General features: G+C 38.1%; 1 protein-coding gene across 11 annotated transcripts in view; it reads left to right on the forward strand.

Moving 5' to 3' along the window:
• PTBP3 (polypyrimidine tract binding protein 3) overlaps positions 1–26,275 on the forward strand; it is a 120,872-nt gene that overhangs the window by 29,327 nt on the left and 65,270 nt on the right. For 6 of the 11 annotated variants that reach the window (XM_033237808.1, XM_033237801.1, XM_033237810.1 and 3 more), the window contains one exon: positions 10,067–10,151. In XM_033237808.1, the coding sequence (XP_033093699.1) occupies positions 10,149–10,151 (3 nt within the window). In that variant the 5' untranslated portion in view covers positions 10,067–10,148. The remainder of the gene's footprint in view (positions 1–10,066; positions 10,152–26,275) is intronic. The other 5 variants (XM_033237806.1, XM_033237802.1, XM_033237809.1 and 2 more) reach the window with 1 other exon arrangement.

A 26,275-nucleotide genomic window follows, 5' to 3' on the forward strand; every position in this document is an offset into this window, starting at 1 on the left:
AAATGCAGTGATTTCAGAAGAAAGAATTTATGTCTAGGAAAGAAAAGTTTTGTTTTGTTTTTTTAAAATAAAAGGAGTAAGTTTAACGTTGCAGTGGCTCAAGCCTATAATTCCAACACTTTGGGAAGCCTAGGCAGGAGGATCACTTGAGCCCAGGAGTTTGAGACCAGCCTGGGCAACAAAGTGAGACCACATCCCTACAAAAAAAAAAAAAAAAAATAGCTGGGCATGTTGGTGCATACCTCTAGTCCTAGCTACTCAGAAGACCAAGGCAGGAGGATTGCTTGAGCCCTGATTATGCCACTGTACTCCATCCTGGGTGATAGAACAATACCCTGTCTCAAAAAAAGGGAATGTTTAAAGCAGGGCTTCCCTGGGCCACATTGGAAGAATTGTCTTATGCCACACATAAAATACACTAACACTGATGATAGCGGATGAGCTAACAACAAAAACACCAAAAAATCTCCTAATGTTTTAAGAAAGTTTATGAATTTGCGCTGGGAGGTGCTCAGAGCCATCCTGTGCTGCATGTGGCCCTTGGGCTGCATGTTGGACAAGGTTGGTTTAAAGAAATAATACAGAACTAATAACTCTGTTTTTCTCATCTTTTACAATGTTTTACAAAGTAATGTGACTCTTGGGATTTAGGTTTTATAATATCCAAAAAGCCTTTGTTTTCTGTAATTTGAAAATGAGTTCTTGCGGAAAAACTTGGCTAGAAAATTGTGGTTGTCAGAATTATTTTATGACTAATTTTCAAATATAAGTTTCTTTTGTTCTCTTTGTCTTTTGTTTGTCATATTCTGAAATTATTAGGGGGAGAAAGTTACCAGCTTTTAAAAGTGTCATAATTACTTGAGAAATGTCTTGCTTATTTTTTATAAAGAATGATAAAACATTTCCAGGAATGAAACTTTATGATCTTATTTATCTTTTTTATTTTTTATTTTGAGACAGGGTCTCCCTTTGTCACCTAGGCTAGAGTGCAGTGGCATGATCTTGGCTCACTGAACCTCGACCTGACTCAATCCATCCTCTCACCTCAGCCCCCCAAGTAGCTGGGACTACAGGTGTGTGGTACCATGCCTGGCTAATTTTTTTGTGTTTTTGGTAGAGATGGGATCTCATTCTGTTGCCCAGGCTGGTCTTGAACTCCTGAGCTCAAGTGATCCCCCCAACTTGGCCTCCCAACGTGCTGGGATTACAGGCATGAGCCACCCCGCCTGGCAAATATCTTATATTTTAATTGCTCTTGATGTGTAATAAGACAATAAAAATCAGTATTCCAACACTTCAGTTGATAGTAGGGTTCCCTTTATGTGTTATTTTAGGCGTGTTTTATTCTTTTCAAAAAGCTCTTCCTATTATCATTGAAATAGAATTGAAGTAGAATTATCAAGTGTAATTGTTTATTTTGAAGACTTTGCAACTTTCACCATATCCTTATAAATAGAGTTTATATTTTGAATGTGACAGTTGAGATGTTGCATTAATTTAAGAAATTCAAATTTGGCCAGCACTTTGGGAGGCCAAGGTGGGTGTATCACCTGAGATCAGGAGTTCGAGACCAGCCTGACCAACATGGCAAAACCCCGTCTCTACTAAAAATATAAAAATTAGCTGGGCATATTGGTGTGTGCCTGTAATCCCAGCTACTCGGGAGGCTGAGGCAGGAGAATCACTTGAACCCGGGAAGCAGAGGTTGCAGTGAACCCTGTAGCGCCACTGCACTCCATCCTGGGTAACAGAGCAAGACTCACTTGTCTCAAAAAAAAATACAAATTTAAATTAATTTTCTGGTTTTTCTATACTTGAATATTTGATCACATTTTCAGACTACTGTTTTTCTTTCAGACTACAGATGGAAGTCCAATGGTAATTCAAAGATTAAGAATAGTTTTTTTGGTTTTTTTTTTTTTGGCCCAGGCACAGTGGTTTAGGCCTCTAATCCCAGCACTTTGGAAGGTTAAGGCGGGCAAATAGCTTGATCCCAGGAGACCAGCTTGGGCAACATGGTGAAACCCCATCTCTACAAAAAAATACAAAAATTAAGTAGGCATGGTGGCATGCATATGTGGTCCCTGCTACTCAGGAGGCTGAGGTGGGAGGATCGCTTGAGCCTGGGAGATTGAGGTTGCAGTGAGCTGTGCACTGCACTTCAGCCTGGGTGACAGGGTGAGAACTTGTCTCAAAAAAAAAAAAAAGTGTAAGAAATGTTAAGCAAATTAATAATTTTGTTATATTTATTTAAGCATGTGAAGAATTAGGCCAACTGTGATGTTTTGAGACAAGGTCCACGCAAGACTACCCTTATATCTGACACCAGTTGCAAGTGTAGGGGATTCCCGAAGCTACCCACAGGTTCAATAATTTGCTAGAAAGACTCACGGAAGTCACTGAAAGCACTTATACTCCCAGCATAGTTTGCTACAGGGAAAGGACACAGATTAAAATCAAGCCTAGGGAAGAAATGCCTAAGGCAGGGTCCTGGGAAGTACCGCGGTCCCCGCTCCATGGACACATTACTTCCCCAGCATCAGTGTGTGACAGTAAGCATAGAGTATTATCAACCAGGGAAACTCACTGGATCCTTGGTGTTTACAGTTTTTGTTGGAACACTATTATGTAGGCCTAAATAATTTATTGTTCACGAGGCTGATTTCAGTCTAGTTTCCAGCCCCTTCAGGTGTGACCCAAAGCTCCTACCCTAAATCACATTATCCATCTTTCTGGCATGGCTGTTCCTTACCCTATGACTGTCTGGTGACCCAAGGCCGCCAGGCAGAAACCAAACAAACAAAAAACAGTCCTCAGGCATGATATTTCAAGGACTTAGAGATTACCTCCAAGAAGGAAAGGGCAAAAGCCACACCTTTCTTTGGGCAAGGTAAGTTGTTTACTACACAAACTGTGGGCCATATTAAAATGAGGCAGTCATTTGCTAATTTTAACAGTATTTGAAAGACTCCTGTAGAAATAAAAATGTTTCTTAGTCGTTATTTTGTAGTGCAGTAGTAACTTGAAGTTACCCTACATTTTGCTATAGGAATTTGAGGTTTCTTGTAGTTTTACCTTTTCTTCAAAAAACAAAAGTTGTCTGTTTCACTTCCGAATATTCTGAAAAAAATGCTATATTGAAGATTTACTGATATAAATTATGTAATAATAGACAAAACACTATAATTTAAAATAGGGGAATAGTTAAGGATGTTATTATAAAATTATAATAATCTACTAAAAATAATTGTGATGCAACCTGGGTAAAATTGCAAGAGTTTACAAAAAAAAATAAAAACGATCAATCAGTAGAGCAAAATATAATAAAAAATTTTTTTCTGTCTACAAAAATTAAAAAATCAGCTAGGCAAAGTGATGCATGCCTCTAGTCCTAGATACATGGGAGGCTAAGGTGTGAGGATTGCTTGACCTGGAAGGTTGAGGCTGCAGTGAGCTATGATCATCCCACTGCAGTCCAGCCTGAGCGACAGAGCGAGACTCTGTCTCACAAAATAAGTAAATGAATAGTGACAGACTAACAACATGGAGAAAGCTTATCAGCTAAAAGGATAATAAAGCAGAGCAATAGATTCATATTATAACTTGGTAAAATACGTATTAAGATAAATGACTTATCAAAATGAAATATGATCCAGCTATTTCATATTCATAGATATATTCTGAGATAACTGGATAAGTAGGCAAAGATGCTTAAATAAGGTGGTTACAGTGAAAATTTTTGCTTTTTTTTTCTCTAAACAAATCTCATCACAGTGTTCTACAGGAAAAATTCAAATGCATAGGCAGATACACGCTTTATTCTTTTTCTCAAAGGTTAACCATAAGTGAGACTTTAATAAATGTCCTGTACAATTCTATACAAAGAAGGTATGGACTCTGGTACTAAAAATGGATACTTTTTTTCCCCCTCTCAGGACAGTGTGACTCTGTTGCCCAGGCTGTAGTGCAGTGGTGTAATCTCGGCTCACTGCAACCTCCGCCTTCTGGGTTCAAGTGATTCTTGTGCCTCAGCCTTCTGAGTAGTGGAGATTACAGGCATGCAACACCATACCTGGCTAATTTTTGTATTTTTAGTAGAGATGGGGTTTCACTGTGTTGGTTAGGCTGGTCTCAAACTCCCGACCTCAGGTGATCCACCTGCCTTGGCCTCCCAAAGTGCTGAGATTACAGGCATGAGCCACTGTGCCCAGCCTGTAGTATTGATTGGTTGATTGAGACAGAGTCTTGCTCTGTTGCCCAGGCTGGAGGGTAGTGGTGTGATCTTGGCTTAGTGCAACCTCTGCTTCCCAGGTTCAAGCGATACTCCTGCCTCAGCCTCCCCAGTAGCTGGGACTACAGGTGCACACCACCACACCTGGCTAATTTTTGTATTTTTAGTAGAGACGGGATTTCACCATATTGGTCAGGCTGGTCTTGATCTGCCCGCCTCAGCCTCCCAAAGTGCTGGGATTACAGGCATGAGCCACTGCACCCAGCCTGTAGTATTTTTTTTTTTAGCTGCCCATGTGATTGTATTGAGTAGGCAGAGGGCTGTTAATCTTGTACCTGATACTCTGCTATAGGCTAGTGTAATATAGTATAAAGGCACAAATAGACCTCAAGGTATCTGAGAACTTTGTGTATATATTTGACAAAATTATGATATTGATAATTATAAATATAGGAATAATATATTATGTGAACTGAACTAAAATTCTAGAACCATACACATTTTAATGTTGAAAGATGGTAAAAATTAAGTTGAACCTTTTCACTTGGGATAGAAAAATTCTTAAGGATTGGTGCCATTTTATCTGTGACTAGTAGATAGAATTGGATGTGTAGCAAAGGGATAGTGCTTGAAGCAGGAGAATGTCATAAAAAGATGCAGAATAAGTATGATTTATTTGGAGAAAATTACATGACAGGGGAGTGTTATTGTGAGGAAGAGATCCAGATTAGAGAGAGCGTTTCATTGCCATCATAGGCGTTTAGACTTGATTCAGTAACCAATGGAATAATTTCACATTAATGGTTGATTGGAGATTTATTTGGTAGGAAACTAGGTAACAGTTTATTGAATGAGATAAAAATAGAAAAAAATATGAGTAACTTACTTCCCTATCAAATTGAAACTGAAATGGCATGTGTGCATTAAGAAGAATATAGTCAGGCCATGCGTGGTGGCTCACGCCTGTAGTCCTAGCACTTTAGAAGGCCGAGGTGGGCAGATCGCTTGAGGTCAGGAGTTCGAGACCAGCCTGACCAACACGGTGAAACCCCGTCTCTACTAAAAATACAAAAATTATCTGGGTGTTGTGGTGGACATCTGTAATCCTAGCTGCTCAGGAGGCTGAGGCATGAGCATCATTGGAACCCAGGAGGCGGAGGTTGCAGTGAGCTAAGATTGTGTCACTGTACTCCAGCCTGGGTGACAGAGCAAGACCTTGTCTCAAAAAAAAAAAAAAAAAAAAAAGAAGAAGACTATAGTCAGCTTTTGGGATTCTTAGCCCTTATCTGGGGACTGTGTTAACAGTCGAACACCTCCTCTAGGTGCCTTTCTGGTAATCTCAAGTGTTTCTAAGAAAGTGCTTTCCTGTACATTTCTTCTTACTAGTTTTTTTATGTTAAAAATATAAAAAGAGTTGGTTCCTCACAGCAGGTAACTTGTTTGGATGGTAGAAAGGTGTTTGTGCTTTTGACTTCTCAAATGTTTGACTTCAAGATACTGCCTTTTCTTTTTTCTCACCAATTATTCCGTTAACTCTTTTGTTAGATTTCTTATTTGCCTTTCCCTTGAGCTGTTGTATCCCTTTATAGTTTTGTTTTAGAGAGGGTATTAGGTCAATTTTTTCTTTTTCATTTTACAAAAAACTATTTGCTGTCAATTGAAATTTGTGTAGTTTCTGGTGTATGTTATCTATCTTTTGTAATGTTTCTTTCTTTTCTTTTTGTTCTGCTTATCTTTGAAGGGATGCCTTCTGGACCACTGTTGTACAGAGGCACGGTGTTGAGAATGATCTGTGTCAGTGGGCTGCGGCAGAGTTGAACACAGGTGTTAGTGATGACTGTTCTAAGACAGCAAGACTCTCAAGCCAGTAGGAATCCCTTGGCTCAGAATGAAGTACCTGTTATCCTATATTTTATTTTTTAATTTTAATTTTATTAAACTTTTCAAACAATTAGAGATGCATGGCAAGTGGTAAAGATACTACAGAAAGGTCTTGTGTGCCCCTCACAAAGTTTCCTCCAGTGTTCACATCTTATGTAATTATAGTACACCATCAAAACAGGAGCATTGGTATTGGCACAGTGCCTGTATATAGTTCTATTTGATTTTATTGCATATGTAGAGTCACATAACTACCATCACAGTCAAGATACAGAACTAATCCATCACCACAAAGATCTCCTTATGGTGCCGTATATAATCATACCTACCACCTTCGCCCAACCATCTTTACCTCCTGGCAACCGCTAATCTGTTTTCCATCTCTATGATTTTTGTCATTTTGAGAATACTGTAGGTGAAATCGTAGAGCATATTCTCTTTTGAGGTTGCTACGTGTATGTTTAGTTTTTTTTAAAGAAAACACCAAACTACTTTCCAGAATGTACCATTTTACATTGCTCCCAGCAATGTATGAGAGATCCATTTTTTCCACATCCTGGTCTGCATTTGATATTGTAACTTTTTATTTTAGCTGTTCTGATAGTTAAGTGGTAGTATCATGGTCTTAATTTTTCCTTGAAGTGGCTTTTGATTTGCATTTCCTTAATGACTAATTAGGTTGAGCATCTTTTCATGTACTTACTGGCCTTCTTTGGAGAAATACCTTTTCAAATCCAATGGGTTGTCTTTTTTTATTGTTGCGCTTAAGGGTTCTTAGGTGTTCTAGGTACCAGTTTCTTGTGAGATACGTGATTTGCAAATACTTTCTTCCATTCTCCGTGTTGTCTTTTTATTCTCTCAATGATGTTCTTTGAAATACAAAAGTTGTTGTATTTGACAAAGTTCAGTTCAGTTTATTTTTTGTCATTTGTGCTTTTGCTTTTGATAATCCTTTTTTTTTTTTTAATTTTTATTTAAAAGATATGGGGTCTCCCTGTGTTTCCCAGGTTGGTCTTGAACTCTTGACCTTAAGTAATCCTCCCTCCTTTTCCTCCCAAAGTGCTGGGAATACAGGTGTGAGCCACTGTGCCCAGCTTTTTGTACCCTATATAAATGCAACAATATAGCATGTATTCTTTGTGTCTGACTTTTTTTTTTTTCTTTGAGATGGAGTCTCGCTTCGTCGTCCAGGCTGCAGTGCATTGGCATGACCTCGGCTCATTGCAACATGTGCCTTCTGGGTTCATGCCATTCTCCTGCCTCAGCCTCCTGAGTAGCTGAGACTACAGGCGCCCACCACCAGGCCCGGCTAATTTTTTGTATTTTTAGTAGAGACGGGGTTTCACCATGTTAGACAGGATGGTCTTGATCTCCTGACCTTGTGATCTGCCCACCTCGGCCTCCCAAAATGCTGGGATTACAGGTGTGAGCCACCGCGCCCGGCCGTGACTGACTTTGCATGCATTTACAAACATTTACTCAGCTATTCTACAGTTGATGGCATTTAGTTGTTTCCAGTTTGATGAGTACAAATAATGCTGCTGAAGACAATCTGACGTGTCTAGGTGCACACAAGCAGGCGATATCTTGGGGTTTATGCATCGGAGTAGACTATATAGGGATCCTAGTATATTCGTATATTTGGCTCTAGTAGATTGGATCAGGCAGTTTTCCAAGTGTACCAGTTTACACTCCCACTAAGTTATACTTAGCTCCCATGTAAGAGTTTTTGTTACTCCACATTATTACTAACATCATATTGTCAATCTTTTTAATATTATAGTATTCCATGGTGGTTTTAACTTGCATTTCCCTGATGACCAATGAGGATGCGGTCAAATATCTTATGTTTGATTGGATATGGTATTAGTCATTTATATGTGGTTTAAGAAAACATTTATTTCTTATTCACTTCCAATGGTGGTAGCTGTTACTGAGCTATACTTGTTATTCTGAGAATCAGGCTGAAAGAGTACCTCCTATCTGAGATATGCTCTTATTTCAGAGGGAAAGAGAAAAAACTGGCAGAAATGACTGATATCTTTGAAATTACTGTTTGGATTAAGTATAGGTCATGTCCATTCATGTTCCATTGCCCAAAGGATATTACAAAATTGTGTTCATTGTCAGTGGGGGAGGGAGTTATACTCCTCCCACTGGAGGCGTTGCAAGTCACATGACCATGGTCGGGGGTGAATAATTCTTGTTCAGGAAAAGGAGAGGGTACAAATACTCTGGAACGGTAACATAGTCCACCACTTTGTGAGATGGCTGTTCAAGTCTCTTGTCATTTTTTGGTTATCTTGGCTTTTTCTTACTGAGTTCTAGTGTTTTGTTTTTCCTTTTATCTTTTTCTTACTACGTTCTGGATATAAACCCTTTGTTGGTTTTATGTATTGCAGATATCTTCTTATTCCATGACTTGTCTGTTTATTCTCCTAATGATGTCTTTTGTTAAATAAAATTGTTAATTTTAATATTATCTAGCTTGTCAGTATTTTTGCTTTATACTTGTGCTTTTTGTTATTCTTGAAAAAATACATTACTGCAAATCTCTGAAGAGCTAAAGTGACCACCCTCAAGTGGTTTTTAAGATTATATTAACTTGATGTATAGATAGAAACATACTGATGCTATCTCATATGTGTGGAAGATATATCTGTTAGTAATGCATTTAACCAAATTCCTCATATAAAAATCATGTTGAGTAAGTTTTAATTTTTACTATTAATACATTTAAAGCTGCGAAAATGTATCTTTCTCTATCTGCAGATAGCCAGCAAACCACAAAATCTGTTACTTATCATATGTAACCTGATAATATCTACATCTCAGCTATTATTAGGAAGACCTGTGCTTTAAGTGAGGCCTTAATCTTGGTTTTTCTGGGAGTTGAGATTTTCAGTTTTCTTTTATCCTGCTTAATCCCTTCTTCTTGTTCCAGGATGTTACTATAAATTTCTGGTGAAATATCCAAAGGGAGTAATTTCTGGATGTTTAACACAGGACTTGTTTAAATAATTGTATTTCTATTATGTAGATATATTGGTGGTTTGTCTTTCTTCAGCAAAGGCTGAAGTTGTTCCCTACAGAAGTGGCAGCTACACTTAAATATATGCTGTAGCACTTACTGTTCTAATATTTGTAGGATTGTTTGGGGATTATTTTTATTATCCAGTGGATCAAAACACTTGTTCTTAAAAATTGGCCAAGCTAAACCGATAGTACTATTTAAAATAGGTTGGTTTTAACTTTGTACACAGTATTTATTGTCCTTCCTAAAGGTAATCTTGTAAATGTTGGTGATAGATCTTACGTTACAGTGAAAAGACTTCTCTGACTTATTTTTTAGTGTTGCCAGTTCGGTTTTGGAAGTTGATCAAAACTCTTACCTGAAAAAAAGAGTAAATTACTTAAACAGTTTCTTAAGAACTAGTCTGTATTAAAGATCATTTTGAGGATTAATGGATAAAAAGTTATTGATTATAAAGAATTTGGCCAATATGGAAATGAATTGTATTTTCTACTTAAAAAAATACATTGGTATTGAAAAGTCAGGATTCTTAGGGAGGACTGTACAAACTATTTGGATATAAATGTATGCTGCAAAAACAATGTCATAATGCAACCCCCTAAATATGGTGTGGCAGTTTCAGATGTTACATTTTGGAAACCAGGGTTTGGTTAGAAAGAATTTCAAGATTATGCCCCCATTTCTGTGGTGGCAGTTGTGTTTTTTAAATAACTAACAATATAGTTGTGGATTTGCAGTAATTTTTTCTTGCTATGCAGTTCATTTCCAACCTTTTGATTTTGTGATTCTTGAGGAGTTCCCCCTTTGATGTCTTCGTACAAAGATGAAGTAATATTATTAGCTTTTAATACTTTTAGTAGTAAATATGGACCATTGTCTAAAACTTGGTTTATTAACCAAACATTGGTTTTGCTTTTCAGCGGGGATCTGATGAGCTTCTTTCTTCTGGCATCATTAACGGACCTTTTACCATGAATAGTTCTACTTCTTCTGCAGGTGTGTATGGTGAGTTTTTTTTTTTTTTTTTAATGTTTTCTTTCCATGGGTTTCAAAAATTTTTTACAGTGTTCTTATTTTGCTTATCTTATGTTGAAGTGCCACTGCTTATAACAGACTCTAAAATTTCTTTCAGTAAAGTACTATATACTGTTTACATAGATAAAATCGCTAGTTATACCTCTGAAATTTTAAGGATTCGTTTGGATCTAATTTGATGATTCTTTTTTTGATTGATGTTCTTTGTGTTACATAATTTTGATAAAAAGACTGTCAATATGTTGGTGACCCAGAACTATTGAGTGAAAGAGCTAGATATAAAACTTGTGTTGAGGTTGGGCATGGTGGCTTACAACTGTAATCCCCAGCACTTTGGGGGGCCAAGGCTGGCTGATCACCTGAGGTTGGGAGTTCAAGACCAGCCCGGCCAACATGGCGAAGCCCTGTCTCTACTAAAAATAAAAAACTTAGCTGGGCGTGGTGGCAGGAACCTGTAATCCCAGCTACTCAGGAGGCTGAGGCAGGGAGGATTGCTTGAACCTGGGAAGTGGAGGTTGCAGGGAGCCGAGATGTGCCATTGCACTCAGCCTCTAGGGGACAGAGTGAGACTCCGTCTCAAAAACAAAAAGCAAAAAACAATTGTTTTGAGTGATGATGGACTTGGAATAGAAGTATTAAAGTATAAGACAATACGTTCTAAAAATTGAAGTAATTTACCTACCATAAGGTACCACATGATTTAAAAATAAATGTTCTTGAAATGTAGTGGCTGTAAAGTGAATTGAAGGAGTACAGTACTGAAAAGAGAGTGAGCAGTGAAGAGGCTATTGCTGTAATCCTAATAAAGGATGGTAACTGGCACTGTGGCAATGGTAGTGTGATGAAGAAAATTGAATAATAACTTATAGAAGATAAAATTGATAGTAATTGATGATTAATTGAATGTTTGAATAAGGGATTTCATCATTGATTTCCAGGTTTTGGATGTGGACTTGGATTATTGGATAGATGAATGGTAATGAATGGTTGTGCCATTCATTTCTATTCATATGTAGGAAGAACGGAGTTGGACAACACAGCAGGTTCAGATTTGTATATATTGAGTTTGAGGTTCCTGTTGAACACTCAAATGGAAATGACAGATAGGCAGTGGGTTCCTGGTCTCAACATCATGAAAGAAATTTGGTAGTATCATACACAGTTGACAGCTGAAGCCATGGGCATGGAGAGTTTCAGAGAAGGGAGGGTTTCTTTATCCAGATGTTTTTGGAGTTGTAGGGAGTTAGGGATGAATGGACCTCCCTTTCCAGATCAGGAATTTATGTGGTGTTTTGGGACCATGGGAACGTAGATGTTCAGGAAAGTGAACAAGTATAGAGATAGAATGAAAAGAACTAGATCTACCAAGCTCATTCTAGCTTATTTTAATGTAACTGTTAATAATAATTCTTTTTAAAAATGAAGGCGTTAAAGCATACGGGATAGTAGAACAATGATATGAAATTGTGACAGCCTCAGGCAAACTAGGACTTAACAGTCATTCTATTTAGGTGTTGTTATTAAAATTAACATCTGATTCTGTCACCTAACACTAAAATTCTGTTTAGGTGTTGTTTTAAAAAATTCTCTTAGCTTAATGTGGACATGTCTTTTTCCATGTGAACTTTAAATTTCATCTAGTTCAGTGGCGTCCAATCTTTTAGCTTCCCTGAGCCACATTGAAAGAAGAATTCTCTTGGGCCACACATAAAATAATGCTAACATTAACGATAGCCGATGAGCTAAAAAAAAAATCACAAAACAATCTTACAACGTTTTAAGAAAGTTTACGAATTTGTGTTGGGCCACATTCAAAGCTGTCCTGGGCTGCATGCTGTGCACAGACTGCATGTTGGACAAGCTTGATCTGGTTCTAAAACAAAGAATCCTTCTTCCCCAAACCTTTATCTACAGTATCTTAGGGATTCTGATAAGGATTATGTTAGAGTTATATGTTAATGTGAAATGTCGATCATTTTGTGGTATTATCTTTCCGTTTAGGAATGTGACCTATGATTCAGTGTTTTTAGGTTCTATTTTATGTTCATTGACAATCTTGAAAAAGTTCCACACTTTTCCATATAAATCATATACTTTGCTTTTAAAATGTAATCTTAGGAATTAATGACAGAGATTGTTTATTGTGTTCCCCAATGCTATTCTTTCATTTTTTTTTTTTCCAACAGATCCTCAATTTTTGTCTGGCACATTGTTACCCAGATGAAACTACTACTTTTCTGTTCTTCCTTATAGCTAGATGTGGTCATGTAATTAAGTCCTGACAAGGTATAAGTGGAAGTGTAGTATGAAACTTTCAGGGCATCTCTGCATGGGTACACTGTTTTTCCTTTTTTCCCCTCCAATCTTATTGCCTGTGGGTGTTCCTGCTTCTTAGATGTTGATGGGAATGACAGGCATCTGTAACAGAGACAGCTAGAGCCTGATAACTTTGTCACCATTCCAGATCTGGAATTCCTACATTTAGACTTTCCATGTGAGCAAGAGATTAACTTCTTCTTTTTTCTCTTTTGAGACTGAGTCTTGCTCTGTCTCGCCCAGGCTGGAGTGTAGTGGTGCAGTGTCTGCTTACACTAACCACCGTTTCCTGGTTTCAAGAGGTTGTCCTGACTCGGCCTCTGAGTACCTGGGATTATAGGCGCCTGCCACCATGCTGGACTAATTTTTGTATTTTTAGTAGAGACAGGGTTTCACTATGTTGGCCAGGTTGGTCTCGAACTCCTGACCTCGAGTAATCCACCCGCCTTGGCTTCCCAAAGTGCTGGGATTACAGGCATGAGCCTGAGATTAACTTCTTAAGTAACTATTACTTCAAATGTTATATACAACTAAACGTAATTTAGTATTTTTGCTCTTACTGAGTGGGAATTTTTTTTTCCTATTTTCATTTTTAACGGGATACTGGAGTACAGAGAAGACCTGTTGATTTTTGAATATTTATTTTGTGTCTACTAACTTTAAAATGTCGTAGTAATTTTTTATTAGTTTTTGAATTTTGCAGTTATTCAATGATGTGTCTTCAAATAAAGATAATTTCAAGTATATTAAAAAATGGATTATTTTGTTAACTTGTTATATATTCAGTGGAACCTCTGTAAATGAGTTGAATAATAGTGGTAATTGTGATTATCTTTGTCTTGTTTTTAATTGCAGTGGAGGTGACTTTATTATTTAATCTTTTAACATAATGTTTGCGGTTGGGTTTTTTTTGTTTTGGTTTGTTTTTCAAACAGGGTCTTGGTCTGTTGCCTAGCCTGGAGTCCAGTGTCCCAAACACGGCTCACTGTAGCCTCAACCTCCTGGGTTCAGGCAGTCCTCTCACCTCAGCCTCTCAAGTAGCTGGGACTACAGGCGTGTGCCACCACACCCAGCTAATTTTTTATTTTCTGTAGAGACGGGGCCTTACTATGTTGCCCATAGGCTGGTCTCAAACTCCTGGGATCAATCAGTCCTCCTTCCTTGGCCTCCTAAAGTGCTAGGATTACAGGCATGAGCCACTGTAGCTTGCCGGGTTTTGATAATAATCCTTCTTCATACTTTAATCATTTTCTTCTTTTTCTATTTTACTTAGTTTTTATTATCGATCGCTATAAATGTTACCATCATCTTTTGTGCTTCTGTTTATTGTAAGATTTGGTCTGCATTCTTTTTTTGATGTAGTGAAATACAATTTCCTGATGTTGACCCATTCTTGCATGCCTGGAATAAACCAACTTGGTCATGGGGTATTATTTCGATATGCTATATTCAGATGCAGGTTAGATGGCTAATAGAACTGTAATACAAACCTAAAAATACAGATTTAAGTTTATTTCTAAGTTCTTCTGAAGTCTGGGTAAGTAGTTACGGGCTCGCTTAGTTTCTTGAATTGTGTTGGGGACCAGACTTTTTCTCTTTTGTTGTTCTTTTATCCTCAACATGACTACCTTCTCAAGATCTAAAATAGTACTCTCTCTCCATCGTACCCACAGGAAGGGTAACAAGGACAGTTGAAGCTGAACTTTTTCATCCATCTTAGACCGTAATGATGAAAATTACACTCTAAGGGTGAGAGATGAGAAGTGGAGGCTGAGTCCCTTATAGGGACAAGACCAAGAAGTTGCACTTTTTTCTCATTCTGTTAGCTAGAACTTCGTCACTTGACACATCAGCTTCAAGGGGGCGAGGGTGAAGGGTCTAGGAAATCAGTCTTTATTCTGGTGTTCCCGGTCTAATCATAATTGAGGGAGTTCTATAACTTCACAAGGGAAGGAGAATAGAGATATTGAAGGGGACACTCACATATACGTGCAACCACATATATACTGTATTTTGTGTATGTTTATAATTTTTAGAGCTATATTAATAAAATATTTCATTTCTTTCTTTTTGTACTCTAATTGGTTAGTATTACTGTTACCATAACATCATGAAATACATATACCATATAATCAGCATCCAGAGCAAGAAATAGAACATTGCTAATACTCGCAGGAGTCGTTCTTTCCTTTTTCATTCATTTCCTCTTTCCAAGTGTATTCATTAGCCTGACTTCTAACATCATAAGTTAGTTTTTTGTGTTTTTAAACTTTATATGAATAAGCCAATAAATATAGTATGTCCTCCTTCCTGTCTGGTTTCTGTCATTCAACATTATGCTTGTGAGAGTAACCCTTGTTGTGTATTGCCCCTTTCATTCTTCTCATTTCTATATAGTATTTTATTCTATTGATGGACATTTGAATTATTTCCATTTTATACACAGTGTTGCTATGAATATTCCCTTTTTATGTGTTTCATTGCGTTTGCTTGTGTGCGCTCTATCTCTCATTTTGGTCAAAAATACCAAATTTACCATCTTGTACATTTTTGAGTATACAGTGTAGTAATGTTAACTATAGGAACATTGTTGTACAACAGATCGCTAGAATTTTTTCATTTTAACAAAACTGAAACTCTATCCATTTAGCAACAACTCTTCCTTTTCTAGCCCATTCTGCTTTCTGTTTCCAAGAGTTTGGCTATTTTAGATACCTCATATAAATGGAATCATGCAGCATTTTTCTTTTTGTGATTGGCTTATTTCACTTAGCATAGTGTCCTCAAGGTTCATTTGTTGCAGCAGATGAAAGGATTTCCCTTTTTTTGTAGGGTGAATAATTGTATGTATCTACCACATTTTATTTAACCATTCATCTGTCCATGGGCATTTAGGTTGCTTCCACCTCTTAGCTATTGTGCTGTTGTGAGTAATGCTGCAATGAACATGGTGTGCACATATCTCTTTGAGATCCTGTTTTTAATTCTTCTGGTTATACCAGAAGTGAGATTGCTGGATCATATGGTAATTCTGTTTTTTATTATTTTGAGGAATCATCATACTGTGCTTCATAGTGGCCGCACCATTATTCCCACCAGTAGTACACAAGGGTTTCAGTTTTTCCACATCCTTGTCAATACTTATTTTTTGGGTTTTACATTTTTTCAAATAATGGCCATCCTAACAGATGTGACTTGATATGTGGTTTTGATTTGTATTTCCCTGATGATTAGTGATGCTGAACATCTTTTCTTGTGCTTGTTGGCTATTCGTATATCTTCTTCGGAGAAATATCTATTCTAGTCCTTTACCTATTTTTTGTTTTGTTTTACTAATTTTAAAATTTCCTCTGTGATAAGCCCTGTCCCCAAACTTCAATTTTCCTAGTTTATGATTGGGCTGTTTTTATTGTTGTTGAGTTATAGTAGCTCTTTATGTATTCTGAATATTAACCCCCCATCACATACGTGATTTACAATTTCTTTCTCCCATTTCTTTCATTGCCTTTTTACTCTGTTATTCCCTTGCTGTGCAGAGGGTTTTGAGTTTGATATTAGCACCATTTGTTCATGTTTTCTTTTGTTGCTTGTGCATTTGATGTTATATCCAAGAAATCTTTGCCAAATCCACTGTCATGAACCTTTGTCTCTTCTATGTCTTTTATAGTTTCAGGTCTTATGTCTAGGCCTTTAATTTCATTTTGAGTTATATTTTTTTTTATGTGGTGTAAAGTAAGGGTCAATTTCATTCTTTATAAATGTGGATATACATTTTACCAGCACCATATGTGGAAGAAACTGTTCTTTTCCTATCATGTAGCCTTGGCATCTTTGTTGAAGATCATTTGAACATGTAAGTGAGAGTTTATTTCTGGGTTCTCTAGTCTATTCCATTGGTCTATATGTTTGTCTTTATGTCAGTAACATATTGTTTGAATTACTATTGCTTTGTAATGTATAGAAGTTAGGAAATGTGAGGCGTTCAGCTTTGTTTTTTTTAAGTTTGCTTTGGCTATTTGGGGTCCTTTGTGATTCTATATGAATGTCAGGATTTTTTTTTTTTCTCTGCAAAAATGCCATTGGGATTTTGATAGGGATTGCATTGATCCTGTAGATCACTTTGTATATTATAGACATTTAAACAATTTCAAGTCTTCCAGTCCATGAACATGTATATCTTTTCTTTTCTGGTTTTTTGGAGACAGAGTTTTGCTCTTGTCGCCCAGTCTGGAGTGCAATGGCACAATCTTGGCTCACTGCAACCTCCGCCTCCTAGGTTGAAGTGATTTTCCTGCCTCAGCCTCCTGAGTAGCTGGGACTGCAGGCGCCTGCCACCATGTCCAGCTAATTTTTATATTTTTAGTAGAAATGGGATTTTACCATGTTGGCCAGGCTGATCTCAAACTCCTGACCTCAGGTGATCTGTTCACGTCAGCCTCCCAAAGTACTGGGATTATAGGTGTGAGCCACTGTACCTGGCCACATTTATGGATATTCTTGACATTTTCATGGACAAATGTGTGCATTTTACTTGAGTATGTGTCTAGAAGTGGAATTGTTGGGTCCTAGGATGTGCAGGTGCTTATCTTTAGTAGAGTCTACTCATTTTCAAAAATGATTTTATACTCTTACCAGAAATTATGTCAGTTTAGTTATTCCAGAACTTTGCCAATACTTAATTTTGTGTGTGTGTGTGTGTGTGTGTGTGTGTATATTTTTTTTTTTAGATGGTCTCACTTTGTCACTCAGGCTAGAATGCAGTGGCATGGTCTCAGCTCACTGCAACCTCCGCCTCTTGGGTTCAAGAGATCCACATGTCTCAGGCTCCTGAGTAGCTGGGATTACAGGCACGTGCCACTACACCTGGCTAATTTTTATATGTTCAGTAGAGACAGGGTTTTACCATGTTGGCCAGCCTGGTCTCGAACTCTTGACCTCAAGTGATCTGTCCACCTTGGCTTCCCAAAGTGCTGGTAATACAGGTGTGAGCCACCATGCCTGGCCGATATTGTGTATTTTTAATTTTAGTTGTTCTGGTAAGCATATATTGATAGTTCATTGTGACTTTTGTTTGCATAAATATTAATGAAATTGATTATATTTTCATATGCTTCATATGCACTGATCATTTGGATACTTTTAAATGAAGTGGCTACTCTGATCTTTTGCCTGTTTTTCTATTGGGTTGTTTGCCTTTTTAACTTGTTTTTTTATATATTCTGAATATGAATACTTTGTTATACATGTATGCAGATACCCTCTGACACTATAATTTACAAATTTAAACTTAATGGCGGCTTTTGTTAAACAGACTTTTTCATGTAGTATACTTCATGTTTTTCGCTTAATGGCTACCATTTTTTGCATCTTATTAGAAATGTACTTCAATCATCTGCAAATTGATTAATGTTAACATTTTTTTCTCAGATTAAGAAGTCTCTTCTTTTGAAACCATTGTATATATAATTATTGAAGTCTTATGAAGCTGAATGTTAAAGAAATCTAATTGATTTACAAATAAAGATGATATGGGTTAATAATATTCCTAAGCAGGAAACCACTGCTAACAAACTGAATAATTTGTATTTATATATATATGTGTATGTATACACACAAACAGTAAGTATTATATGTGTGTAGATGTAATCACATAATCACGTAATCACAGCTCACTATAGCCTCGACCTCCCAGGTTCAAGAGTTCCTCCCACCCCAGCCTCTCAAGTAGCTGGGACCATGGGCACATGCCATCACATCCAGCTAATTTTTAAATTTTTTTTGTAGAGCCTGGGTCTCCCTGTGTTCCCCAGGTTGGCCGCAAACTTCTGGGCTCAAACAATTCTCCTGTCTCGGCCTTCCAAAGTGTTGGGATTATAGATGTGAGCCACGGCACCTGGCCTCCTGGAACTTTTGTTTACCAAAATACTTATAAACTGTTAATATGCTCTTTTGCTTTGCAAATAGCTAGTTTTCTTTTTTAATCAAATCAAACTTTAATGACCTATTTTTAAAGAATTCAGTATTAAATTTGGCTACATTGATGGTATAAGCAATATAGAAGACAGAAATTTGTTTTCATCACATTCAACAAGTTCTGAAGTAGTCAGTGCTCCAAGGTAAATGGTATCTATTTTCAGATTTAGCAAATGATCCTAGAAGTTATTGGAACTCGTGCAAAGAAAAGAGAAAAGAACATACCCCCTCCTTATGAAGACACTTAAGGGAAAAGCAGCACGTGTCATTTTTGTTTACATCCTGTTTTGTAGCCACACCTAGCTACTTAGGAAGCTAAGAATGTAGTTCTTTTTTCTGACAGGCATGTGCTTAGCTAAAAATAGGTGGTTTTACGTAGAAAACAAATATTGGAAAACAAATTTGCATTCTCTGCCACTGGTATTGAATGCTATGATTTAATAATAAGCACTAGTTTCTCTGATCAGTTAATTTGAGTACTTGGCTTTTCATAGCAAGAAATGCATTCAAATTGCTTTAAATAAAGGCATGTGAAGAATTGTGAATGCTGATCTCCATACTTGATAAATAATTCTTAAATCCATCAAATAAGCAATACCTTAAAGCTGCTCTAAGAATTAATAAGTTTAAAGAAAACTCACCTGCAGTCTTAATGCTCACCCATATAAATTTTGTGATTTAATTTTTCTAATTCGTGAAAGATCTGTAGATTTTTACACTCAACCATGATAGCGTAACTGGGACTGGATTTACTGTCAGTTGTTTTTAGACATTGGGCAACAAGTACAACAGGATTGTGGTCTCAGAAGGGAAACAATTGAGGTAACCCTGTTGTCACTCTGGCTTTCTTTCTAGACTATGGGAGTTGGGGGAACCAAGCAGACATGGTACAATTGCTGAGTTGAAGAGAGAGATTGAAGTTTGGGAAGATTGAGTCACCTGGGAGGTATGGGAGTGGAGTATGAGAGAGAAGGGCCTATGTAGAAAAAGTGCTTCAGAAATAATACCTTTGAATCTGTTGTTGAATATTATTAAGCCACATATGCACAGCACATATGCCTGTGAGGTCAGGCAGAGAACAACCAGAGAGCTATAAGCTTGACTTTCCAGGACTCACACAGGACTGGGAGAGATATTTGAGTGATAGCCAACTACAATAGAGAGTCCTTGTTGAATACTTGAAGCACACTTAAGGCACCTGACACCAGAGGAGACATGCCTTGACAGTAGGACTGAATTAGCTCCAGCATGAAGGCGAATTCAAATCCACCCTAATGAAACTTAAAAACAAGCTCCAAAACAGTGTAGCTGATCTGAAAGTAACTTATATTTTTCTAAAAATGAAGTCTAACACTTTAGAAGAAATAACAAATATAACAAAACAACAGAATAACAAATTCTGGTGCTCATAATGTGGAACATCCAATTGCCAGACATGTTAGGAACCACAAAAATGTGACCCACAAACAAGTGAAAAATCAATCAACAGAAACAAACCTAGAAAATTACAGAGATGGTGGAATTATCGGCTGTGCACTTTGAAACAGTTACTAAAAGTATGTTCAAGTATTTAAAGGAAAATACGAGCATAGGAAGGAGAAAAAATCAAATAGAACTTACAGAGGTTAAAAATAAGACACCTGAAAAAAATACATAATGGCATTCATAGCATGTTACATTCTACAAAAGAAAACATCAGTGAATTTGAAGATAGCAAATGAAACTAAAGCACACAGACAGAAAAAAACTGAAGACTGGGTGTGGTGGCTTACCCCTGTAATCCTTGCACTTTGGGAGGTCAAGGCGGGTGGATCACCTGCGGTCAGGAGTTTGAGACCATCCTGACCAACATGGCGAAACCCCTTCTCTACTAAAAATATAAAAATTAGCTGGGTGTGGTGGCGTGCACCGGCAATCTCAGCTACTTGGGAGGAGGAGAATTGCTTGAATTCTACTGAGGCAGGAGAATTGCTTCAACCCCAGGGGTGAAGGTTAGAGTGAGCTGAGATCGTACCACTTCACTCCATCCTGGGCAGAAAAGCAAGACTCTGTCTCAAAAATCAAAACAAAAGAAAAAACTGGAAAAGAAGTGAACAGAGCCTAAGTAACCTCTGGACAAAATCAAGCAGTCTAAACGTACATATGTATACTGAAGTTGCGGAAAAAAATGTTTGGGGCAGAGAGCAGAAATACATCTCAAGAAATTATCCCAAATTTTCCATATGTGTTGGAAAACATAAACCCTCTTATCAAGAAGTTCAGTGAAACTTAAGCAGGATAAACACAATGGAAACCACATCCAGGCTTATCATAATTAAATTGCTGGAAACCAGGAATGCAGAGTAAATCTTAAAAGTAGCCAGAGCAGGCAGGGGTGGGGATTGGCGGAGGTTGGGGGAACCACTTTTCCTTCAAAAGAACAAAGATTAGAATGAGGAGAGAGATTTCTTACCTGATACGGTGCGAGCCAGAAGACAATGAAACATCATTAGAGTGCTGGAAAAAAAAAAAACTGGAATTCTATATGAAATTTAGATATGAAGTTAAAATCTTCTTTCAGGCACACAGGAGCCAAGAGCATTTGTTAGCAGCAGACTTCCATTTCATAAAATGGTAAGGGAAATATCATGAGGAAAATGATACCAGTTAGAAACCTGGGTTTTATACAACATGATAAATATGTGGATATATGACTTTTCCCTCCTTTTTGTTGTTAATTTAAAAGATTATTGACTATTTAAAGCAAGATAATATATTTTTGGGGGTTATGACATGGGAAAAGCAAAATACACAACAGTACCACAAAGGATAGCTTGAGGGAAAGAGACATGTACTTTGGAAGGTTCTTACAGTGTACTGAGGTGTTTTAATATTATTTGAAGGTAGTCTGTGATAAAGATGTATATTGTCTACTCCAGAGCAATCACTTAAAAAATAAAAAATAAAAAGGGATAGCATATAATGTAAATGAAATAGAATACCAAAAAATAAAATCCAATGGAAGCTAGGGAAAAAGGAAATAATAAATGGGACAAATAGAAAAAATAACAAGATGGTGGACTTCTAAACCCAACCATGTTAATAATTATATGAAGTGGGAATGGGATAAAAAATCAATTAAAAGGCAGATTGTTTAGATGAAAGGAAGACCGAGTTATTTGATGTGCATAAGAAACCCATTTTAAATATGAAATCTCAGGTAGAAAGCCAAAGGTTGGGAAAGAAAATATATGCAAACATTAATCATAAAAATGTTGGAGTAGCTAGCTATACTAATATCAGGAAAAATCGACTTTGGGCAAAAGAATATTACCAGGGATAAAGAGAGACATTTCATAATGATGAAGAGGTCAATTTATTGAGTAAACATAATCTAAATATAGATCTGTTTAATTACATAGTTGCAAAATACGTAAAGTGAAAACTAATAGAATGAAAGAGAAATAGATAAATCTTCAAGTATATTTAGAGATAGCACTCCTCTCTCAGTAATTGATAGTATAGTAGACAGAAAATCAGTAAAAGTATAGAACAGGGATTGGCAAGTTCTTACCTGTGGGCCAAATCCATTGCATTGACCACTTTTAAATTTCCCATTAGCTAAGAGTGGTTTTTAAAATTTTAAATGGTGAAAAATACTAAAGGATAAGATTAAATGACACACAAAACTTTTGTGAAATTCAAATTTCTGTATCCATACATAAAATTGTATTTGAACACAGTTATGTGATTTGTTTATAGCTGTTTTCATGCCGTAACTGCACAGTTGAGTAGTTCTGACAGAGATCCTGTGGCCCACAACGTCTGAAATATTTATGTGCCTGTTTAAGAGAAAGTTGTTAGATCCCTAATACAGACATTTTAAACCAGCTTGATCTAATTGACAATGTAGAACAATCTTCCCAACACCAGAATAATGCACTTTATTTTCAAGTTCATATAAAGTAGTCACCAGTTGTATTAGTCCTTTCTCACACTGCTGTAAAGAACTGCCTGAGACTGCATAATTATAAAGAAAAGAGGCTTGGCTGGGCGTGGTGGCTCAAGCCTGTAATCCCAGCACTTTGGGAGGCCGAGACGGGTGGATCACGAGGTCAGGAGATCGAGACCATCCTAGCTAACACTGTGAAACCCCGTCTCTACCAAAAAATTACAAGAAAAAACTAGCCGGGCGAGGTGGCGGGCGCCTGTAGTCCCAGCTACTCGGGAGGCTGAGGCAGGAGAATGGCGTAAACCCGGGAGGCGGAGCTTGCAGTGAGCTGAGATCCGGCCACTGCACTCCACCCTGGGCGACAGAGCGAGACTCTGTCTCAAAAAAAAAGAAAAGAGGCTTAATTGTGTCACAGTTCCTGTGGCTGGGGAGGCCTCGGGAAACTTATAATTATGGCAGAAGGGGAAGCAGGCAAAGTCTTACATGGCGACAGGTGAGAGAGAGAGAGAGTGAAGGAGGAACTGCCAAACGCTTACATAACCATCATATCTTGTGAGAACTCGCTCACTATCACAAGAAGAGCATGGGGGAAACCACCCCCATAATTTATCCACATCCCACCAGGTCCCTCCCTCAACACATGGGAATCATGATGATTACAATTCCAGATAAGATTTGGTGGAAACACAGAGTGGAACCATATTATTTTGCCCCTGGCTCCTCCCAGATCTCACATCCTTTTTCTGTTTCAAAACCAATCATGCCTTCCAGCAGTCCCCCAAAGTCTTAATTATTCCAACATTAACCCAAAAGTCCAAGTCCGAAGTCTAATCCGAGATAAGGCAAGTCCCTTCTGCCTATGAGCCTATAAAATCAAAAGCAAGTCAGTTAGTTCTGAGATACAACAGGGGTACAGGCATTGGATGAATGCTCTCATTCGAAATGGGAGAAAGTGACCAAAACGAAAGGGCCATAGGCTCCCAAGCAGGTCCAAAATTCAGTGGGGCAGTCATTAAATCTTGTTTTTTTTTTGTTATTGTTTTTTGTTTTGTTTTCTGAGATGGATTCTTGCTCTGTTGCCCAGGCTGGAATGCAGTGGCATGATCTTGGTACACTGCAGCCTACACCTCCTGGGTTCAAGTGGTTCTCCCACCTCAGCCTCCTGAGTAGTTGGGACTACAGGTGCACATCATCATGCTTGGCTAATTTTTGTACTATTAGCAGACATGGGGTTTTGTCATGTTGGCCAGGCTGGTCTCGAACTCCTGGCCTCAAGTGATCTGCCTGCCTCAGCTTTCCCAAGTGCTGAGATTATAGGCATGAGCCACCACGTCTAACCAGTCATTAAATCTTAAGGCTCCAAAATAATCTCCTTTGACCCCACATCTCACATCTAGGGCATCCTTTTGCAAAGAATGGGCTTCCAAGGCCTTGGGCAGCTCCACCCCTGTGGCTTTGCAGGATTCAGCCCCGTGGCTGTGTTGAGTGCCAGCGGCTGGTGTTGAGTACCTGTGGCTTTTCCAAGCGCATGATGCAAGTCGTCAATGGATCTACCATTCTGAGATCTGGAGGACAGTGGCCCTCTTCTCACAGCTCCACTAGGCACAGTGCCTCAGCAGGGACTGTATGTTTGGGCTTCAACCCCACATTTCCCTTCTGCACTGCCCTAGTAGAATGTCTCCGTGAGGGCTCCACCCCTGCAGCAGAATTCTGCCTGGGCATCCAGGTATTTCCATACATCCTCTGAAATCTGGGAGGTTCCCAAAGCTCAACTCTTGTCTTCTGCTCACCTGCAGACCCAACACCGTGTGGAAGCTACCAAGGCTTGGGGCTTGCACCCTCTGAAGCAACGGCTGAGCTGTACCTTGGTCCCTTTTAGCCACTACTGGAGCTAGAGCAGCTGGAATGCAGGGCACCAAGTTCCAAAGCTGCACAGAGCAGCAGGGCCCAGGCCAGCCTGTGAAACCATTGTTTCCTCCTAGGCCTCCAGGCCTGTGATGGGAAGGGATGCTGTGAAGATCTCTGACATACCCTGGAGACATTTTCCATATTGTCTTGGTGATTAACATTTGACTACTTTTGACTACTGATTACTTAAGCAAATTTCTGCAGCCAACTTGAATTTCTCCCCGGAAAATGGATTTTTCTTTTCTACCACATGGTCAGGCTGCAAATTTTCCAACCCTTTATGCTCTACCACCTGTTGAACACTTTGCTATTCAGAAATTTCTTCTGCCAGATACCCTAAATCATCTCTCTTAAGTTCCGAGTTCCACAGATCTCTAGGGTGGGGCAAAATGCCACCAGTCTCTTTGCTAAAGCATTGCAAGAGTATCCTTGGTTCCAGTTCCCAGTGAGTTCCTCATCTCTATCCGAGACCACCTCAGCCTGGACTTTGTTGTCCATATCACTGTCAGCATTTTGCTCAACAATTCTCTAGGAAGTTCCAAAGTTTCCCACATCTTCCTGTCTTCTGATCCCTCCAAACTGTTCCAACCTCTGCCCGTTACTAGTTCCAAAGTCACTTTCATATTTTCAGGTATCTTTATAGCAGTATCCCATTGTACCAATACCAATTTACTGTATTAGTCTGTTCTCCCAGTGCTATAAAGAACTGCTGAGATTGGGTAATTTATAAAGAAAAGAGGTTTAATTGACTCATAGTTTCACATGGCAGGCAAGGCCTCAGGAAATTTGCAATTATGATAGAATGGGAAGCAGGCAAGTCTCACATGGTGGCAGGTTAGAGGGAGTGTGAAAGAGAAACTCTCACACACTTATACAACCATCAGATCTTGTGAGAACTCCCTCACTAGCACAAGAACAGCATGGGGGAAACCACCCCCATGATCCAGTCACCTCCCACCGGGTCCCTACCTAGACAACATCAGGATTATGGGATTACAATTTGAGATGAGATTTGGGTGGAGACACAGCCAAACCATATCACCAAGATAGGCAGGCTGTATTCTGGGTCCTAAAATAAGTTTAGTTCTTTAAACAGTGATTAAAATCATGTAAATTATCTGACTTCATTAGAATTCTATTAGAAATCAGAAAAGCAAGATCTTCAAATATTTGGGGGGAACATTTACCAAATAGTAAAAAAAGAAAAATAAAAGAAGAAAAACATAACCCATTGATCAAAGAAGTTGTCACAAGGGATATTAGAAGGTATTTTGAACAGAAATAAAATGAAACCTTAATGAAATTTGTGGGGTTCCACTAGAGTTGTTCTTACAAGGAAATACATAGTTTTAAATGTTTATATTAGAAAAGAAAAAATGTCTAAAGTGAATCATCTACGCTTCCAGCTATAACTAGAAGAAAAAGAACATGTTAAACCCTACAAGTAGATAGAAAAGAGGAAATATTAAAGATGAAAGCAAAAGTCAGTGACAGAAAACAGTAGAGAAAAATTAATGAAACCAGTAGTTGTTTATGTGGTAAATAAAATTAATAATAATACATCTAAGTAGACTTAAAAAAATTGCCAAATGATTCTGCAGTCATTAGAAGGATGTTATTATTGACTGAATGTTTGTAACCTCCCAGAATTGGTATGTTGAAGCCCTAACTCGCTATGTGATGGTATTTAGAGCTGGGACCTTTGGGAAATAATGTTTAGATTACATCATGAAGGTGGGTGGCATCCTCATGAGGGGATTAGAGTCCTTAGAGACACTAGAGAGCTTGCTTGCACGTCTTGTCTTCTGGCTGTATGAGGACACTGTGAAAAGTCAGCCAGCAAATAAGCAGCTGTTTGTAAGACAGGAAGAGCCCTCACCAGAAACCCTTGATCTTGGGCTTTTAACCTCCATAAATTTTTCTTGTTTAAGCCACCCAGTCTGTGGTATTTTGTATGGTAGCCTTA

The sequence above is a fragment of the Trachypithecus francoisi genome, unplaced genomic scaffold (genome assembly GCF_009764315.1).
Source record: "Trachypithecus francoisi isolate TF-2019V2 unplaced genomic scaffold, Tfra_2.0 Lachesis_group16, whole genome shotgun sequence".
In the NCBI taxonomy this organism is placed as follows: domain Eukaryota; kingdom Metazoa; phylum Chordata; class Mammalia; order Primates; family Cercopithecidae; genus Trachypithecus; species Trachypithecus francoisi.